Raw genomic sequence first — 6,351 nt, forward strand, 5'->3', positions numbered from 1 at the left:
TCTACTGAAAGGATTACAAAGTGTCCAATAATCCTTTAAGTCTGATAACGCTATTTTGTTTACTCCTGCTGCTTCCATACATCTTTTTATTCAGCTTATGCAGTGAATTTGATAATGAATGGGTTAACAGAACACCATCACGTCACATTGTTGACCCTCCTCGTTAAGGTTTGCTTAAAGGTATTGTAGTTCTGTGTGTTCATGGCTGTCAGTAGAATGTTTCTCTTTTGTTTCTTCTTACTACCATCAGATGATATTTTTCAGTTTGCGTATTGCCTTTGGTAGTGAAGGAGTCAGATGACCTTCAAACTATGCTGCTGTTCGTCTTGTCATCGGCGCTGAAGAGGGATGCCTTTCTGTGATGGCACTGATGCACCTGAACAGAGGACCTGCCTGGATGCACCCATGTCCCTTGATTCTCTTCCACCATCCAAATGGAGACTGGTGGACTGCACTGTTAATTTCCTGCGATCCACTGGGTTCACGTTCAGATGAGCCTGGGGGTTGCAACTAGTAAGTTGTCATTCATGACTATCAGTATCATAACATTTATATATTTTAATCTTGTTAAAGTCTCACCAATCTAAAACCAAGGTTTGGGTGGAGTCCAGCCGGGGATTTCCCGGTGTACAGCATTGCCTTGTTTCCTATACTATGATTGGCTAGTGGCTGACCTGACACCGTTAGAGCTCGCCACTCACATCTCGCCACCTGGCCTGACATGACTTCACCCACTTGTGTGTGTGTGTTTGTGTAAAGACAAACTAATTTTAGTTATAAATATAACCAAAATAATGAATTTAAAAATCACTTTCTCTCTCTCTCATATAATTTATGATTCCTAGTATGGGCCTGGATGTTGCCGCTTGTGAGTGTTTTAACTTATTTATTTCTAATAAGAAAATAGCGTATGTTCTACTGATTCCTTCAAATTATATTATAAACGTAATGGTTACATTACTTACCCAACTTAGAACTACCATGAAAGTCGGTAAAAGTAACTACATTTTTTTCAGCACCACTGTAAAATATGTATGCCACGTTTCTTTATTGATGTACAAGAGCCATATGCATTACAAGTTTACCTTCCTTTGATATGCTAGAATACTTACGTTTATATTGTATTAGTATGTGTGTACCTATCTGTGATGCCTATTACATATATAACAGAATCTACTCATCGCTCGTTTAGGAAGTATGGCATGGCTGCACCCAGCACCAGACCCCACCCAAACCTTGGTTTAGATTGGTGAGACTTTACCTCCAGACACATTCTTCCAGCTATACAGTGTTTAACTTGACCCAGATTTTCATCTTTTGCAGGCTATTTCATGTAGCTCAGTGGCAGAAAAAAAGGCATTACTGCGGCTCTACATCTATTCCACAGCTCTTCTTCATGACTATTATCATATTCTAATGTTAAACTAGTGTTATAGCTCAGCATTCGTGGTGGAGTGATGGCAGTTCTAGGCAAAGTTAGAGATGCATGGATACAATGCATTGTCTTGGGTAGCTGAAGCATTAATAACCATCTATGTTAACCCTTTCAAAACTGACAACATTTTTCTTTATTCACCCCTGCCACCAGATACAATATAATTTAGCTTATGAAATGCCACTGGTAGTCAAAAGGTTAGCAGACCACCTTGACGCCTTGCTGCTGTTCCTCCTCATTACGGTTGTTGTCCTCGAGGTAGTTCTCCGTCTTCATGTCTAAGAGGCCAAGTGCTTCATCCTGCTCATGGGTTCTGACATACTCTTCACAGGTCATGTTGGGATCGGGGTCAGGCGCATACAGGTTTTGCACATAGCTGTTGCCTGCTGGGTCATCCAGGGTCAGGGTCACATAGTGTTCCCCAGCAATAACCTGAAACATAAATATACCACATAAGACACAGTACATAAGAAGTGGCTGGTTACCATCATCCCTGCTTGGACTTGACAATGTAACTGTGGCTGAATGTTTCCTGGCTTAGTGTTGACTGTTAACAACTTTACAGTCACACTTCACTCTCATGACGGTACTTCCGAGGGCCAATGGAGGAAAAAAAAAATATATGGATTGAGTTGGTTCATTCCTTCACTACAAGAGTTCTCCCAATACCTGAATAAAAACATCAGAAGACAATGTTACAAGGAGACTGCTATTACCTCATCAAGCTTGTCACATATTGAGTCAAGTACGGCTTTGCGGTGGCCCTCGGCAGAATCACCAGCCAGGAAGGGGTTGTTAGACAAGTCATCTTTCACATCCCGAAGCAGACCCTCCAGTGTGGTGAACCTGTGGGAAAAAAAAAAAAAAATCATCAACTTGAACCCAACTTCTAACATCACTGTCATCATCCTCATCACTATCTTGCATCACTGTCATTGCCATCACCTCACATCAGTCATCATTATCAGCCTCTCATCACTGTCATCAACATTGTAATGGCCTCCTTGCACACACCGACATGGGCAAGCAGCTTTTCTCTACATGTTCAAGCTGTGTTTTAAGAATCCTGGACAGCAACTGATCAACAGGGCCATGGAACACAACTGTGTCGCTGAAGAACTGGCCTGCCCCCACCCAATACTTATTACATGGGTATAGATGTGAAAGGCTTTGGAAGTGTAGGAGAATAATATGGATCATTCAAGAGAATACCCAGAGAAATGTGTTACACTTTCCTTCAGCAAAGGGAATATGAGTGATGTGACACAAAGATAGTGATCAAAAGAGCTCACAACTGGAGGGATGTACACTCACTTTCCACCAATGAGTCCTCCACCAACAGTAAGGTCAAGTTCAGGAATCAGGAGGTCACATGTGTCAGACTTGAGGACATCACGTGTGAGGTCAGAGGGGTCAGTAAGAGTAAGGGTGATCCTACGGCCTTTCTCGCCAATCCCGGCACCGCTCTTCACCTCATTGGTACGGTGGCCACAATTGTCACAATGCAGTGCCATGATGATTACTTCCTGACAAAAGAAAGATGGCTTAGGGTCATATTCTTAGAGACATACAAGATTTCTTAACACAAGCCTAACCACCAGCTTTTTTTTTTTTTTTTTTTTTTTTTTTTTTAATGTACTTCACATGGTCAGCTCATCAATTCGCAAGTTAACCACATCAATCCGATAACTCTCCCTCCCTCACTCCTTTGTCTCACCTTAAAGTAGGGTATCTGGACGACTTTCATGTTGGTGGTAGTGGGTCGGCTGCAGCGGTCACACAGCGTCGAGAACACCAGCACCTCATCTTTTACATTCTCCTCCTTCTCACTGCTTTTTCTAGTGCCATCCTCTTGTGCAGCTTCTGGGCATTCATTTTTCTGGTTTTCAATCTCCTCTCTGACTTTATTATCAATTTCACTTTCACACTCCTCTCTATCGTTATTCTTCTCCGCATCATCAATCACCCTCCCATTGTCCTCATTCCCTTCCTCCTGTGCCAACCCCAGAGCCGAGTTTTGCTCTAGGGTTCTTTGATAATACTTCTGTGTTAGTTGCGGATCCTGCTTAGGTGCCAGAGGATTTTCAACAAAGCTGTTTCCCGATGGGTCATCAACCTAGGAGCAGAGAGTAAAATTTATACCTGTATTAGTATTCACACAACCATACTGTACAGTACATATATGAAAATGGTGACATGCTTCCTCTTCATCCTTATACTGAGGCTGGCCATTATATTCTATGGACTGGAAGCTAAACTACCTTATAATTATCCACCTGAATTTATATCAACATTTACATCATCATCCTAACCTCTTTTTACCCACCTAAGGATGGCATAAGGTAAGGTCCAGAAAGTACGGGGAGAGAGAGAGAGCACAAGAGAGGGAGCATGGTCAATGGCATGGGTCACAAACTGACTCACTAACCACTAAAGCCCCCAGAATTATTGCTCTTCCTCACAGGTCTATATACTGTACTGGTAACTAATATGTGCAGAATAAGGAAAAACACTTATAAAATTACTGTTATTGTTATGTTGAATCATACTGTCACACTAGACACTTACAGCACTTCACAAATAATTACTGCATAATAAAATTTTTATGAACCAATTATTTCATCACATGACCATAGAATGAGAAATATACTGCAGTGTTATAAAGTATATCCTTGTTTTCAAAACTGAGTGGATCCAACACCTTTCATGAACCATTCCAATTCAACTTATCATAGGCCATCTCAAAATCACTTGATGCATGTTGCACTTATGGATTAGTGGAAATTCATGAAGGATATATTTTTTTTAAAGAGAGGAGAGGAGAGGAGGAGGGGGGGAGGGGGGGGAGGGAGGGAGGGAGAGAGAGAGAGAGAGAGAGAGAGAGAAATGTACGTACGATGAGCGTGAAGGGTTGGTCGAGTGTGATGAATGAAGTGAGGCGGTCTATGAAGTCATATATCTGCCGGGCCACCTCAGGCTGCTCACAAAGCCTCGCCTCCTGATCTCGGCTCAAACCTTCCTTTGTCTGGGTCAGCAGCCCCTCCACTGTCGTCACCTCTGAACCAACAATTTTTTTTTTTTTTTTTTTTTTTTTAACCCAGTATTCATACAGTACCAGTAATATGGTATAATTTTTCATACTTCTACTGTATTTACTTATTTTTCTGTAATCAGACTCAACATCAAAACTCACCGCCCTTCTCCATGGTTGCAGGAATCTCCAGCTCCAAATCTGGCACTGTGACTGTGGCATGTTCCGACCTCACCACCTGGCGTGTAAGGTCAGTAGTCTGCTTCACTTCCAACTGGTACCGCACTCCACGCTCCCCCACTGCGCCAGTCTGGCACCCGGAGTTTCGATTGCCACAGTGCTCGCACTCAAAGGAGGTAAGGATGACTTCTTTGTAATGGGGGATGCGGGTCATGAGCAAGCGGGTGGTGCCCTGGCGAATGAGAGGTTTGTTGGACGTGTAGTTAGGGCACATTTACTCAAATCTGACTGAGATTCCAAACCCTTTTCAGCTCAGTTGATGGTCAGTTTGGTTAGACTGGAATGTTGACTAACTAGTAACTATGGAAGACTCATTCCTACTTCAAACTGTCTCTGAATTTCATGCAGCCATAACAAATTAGGCCTATTCAAGATTGTGGGAGTGGTCCAGTTGTCAGGGATGAACAGACTAAGTACAGTATAGTTTAGTTTAATTTACATTCAGAGACCACTGACCATGACGTCATAAGTAACTTGATCCTTTCACCTGATGACAGCTCTTAAAATGTCATAATCCTGAGCCATTCCCCTACTCATCATTATAATTTATTACATTATAACTCAATTTCTTCCTAGGAAGTAGGATGAGTAGGACCTAAAAATTGAATCTGAAAGCATAAAATATGCCATATAGTACTACAGACATCCCTTATTCTGCAGAGACATGACTAGCAAATATACCAGTTATATGGAGGCATCAAATCATATCTATCCACTAGTTTTACTGAAAATTTCAGTATGCAGTAAAAATCACCATCTGAAGGTTCAAAGCACCCACATGATGCAGTCACATGGTTCCCACCATATTGTGACTGATCTGTAATTCCTTACTGCTTTCATTTCTTTGTGTGGTTGCCTGACTTATCATCTTCCATCCAGTAAGGTATTGTGACCCATAGTTTATTCTTGCAACCAGGCGATGTTATTCAGTTTATGGGAGACCTCTCTACGTGACGGGGTTAATGAAGGTTATGTCTAACCCCTCCAGTTTAGAAACTCTGTCCTGATATGAATACAGTCATCTGGAAGGAGCATGAATAAATAGAAAATACACATACATCATTAGATTGAAGGTTAAACAGGATTCTAGTACAAACAAATGTAGTTCAGTAAGCAGCACATCTCTTTCTATGTGATGTGTGTACAGTACATACATGCCTATATGTGCACATGCACATACCATATTTTGGCAGGCCATACAGAGACTGGGCACTTCAGTTACATGTGGGTCGTCACTCTCAGATGCCAGGTCCACGTAGATGGGTTGCACATCCTCCCCCATGCTTGATGACTGAGGCTTACACACTACTGTAACAGCAAATTATAATACAACTGTTAATTACACTGTACCTCTGGAATCGCTGTGCAACACCTAGAATGACATTTCTCACACCTGTTGCGAGAGTTTCATATAAAGTATTTTATTTTAAACACCTTTACCAGAAGCTGCATACAAAATGTAGCTAATAGCAGTCATAATCATCAGTATGATATTAATTCATCAACACAACTTTCATTAACTGAGGAAAATACAGTATACTGAAAAAATCAGGAAGTTTAATGTTCATAATGAATTAAAAGGTGATTTTTGGGGGCACTACATTCATGGATTTACCCATTATTATTAGGTGGTGTGTAAATAATT

General features: G+C 41.4%; 1 protein-coding gene across 1 annotated transcript; it reads right to left on the reverse strand.

Moving 5' to 3' along the window:
• Positions 1–203: 203 nt before the first annotated feature.
• Positions 204–6,022, reverse strand: Zpr1 (zinc finger protein Zpr1). The gene is made up of 8 exons (XM_080266654.1): positions 5,887–6,022; positions 4,629–4,878; positions 4,332–4,492; positions 3,153–3,551; positions 2,750–2,961; positions 2,152–2,281; positions 1,646–1,867; positions 204–497 (listed from the first exon to the last, which is right to left on the reverse strand). The coding sequence occupies exons 1-8, from the start codon at positions 5,986–5,988 to the stop codon at positions 330–332; spliced, it is 1,644 nt and encodes a 547-aa protein (XP_080122780.1). The 5' UTR covers positions 5,989–6,022; the 3' UTR covers positions 204–329.
• Between the last annotated feature and the right edge of the window lie 329 nt (positions 6,023–6,351).

Source organism: Coenobita brevimanus, chromosome 21 (genome assembly GCF_032717465.1).
Source record: "Coenobita brevimanus isolate Jiangsu-jjx chromosome 21, ASM3271746v2, whole genome shotgun sequence".
NCBI classification, from domain to species: Eukaryota; Metazoa; Arthropoda; class Malacostraca; order Decapoda; family Coenobitidae; genus Coenobita; species Coenobita brevimanus.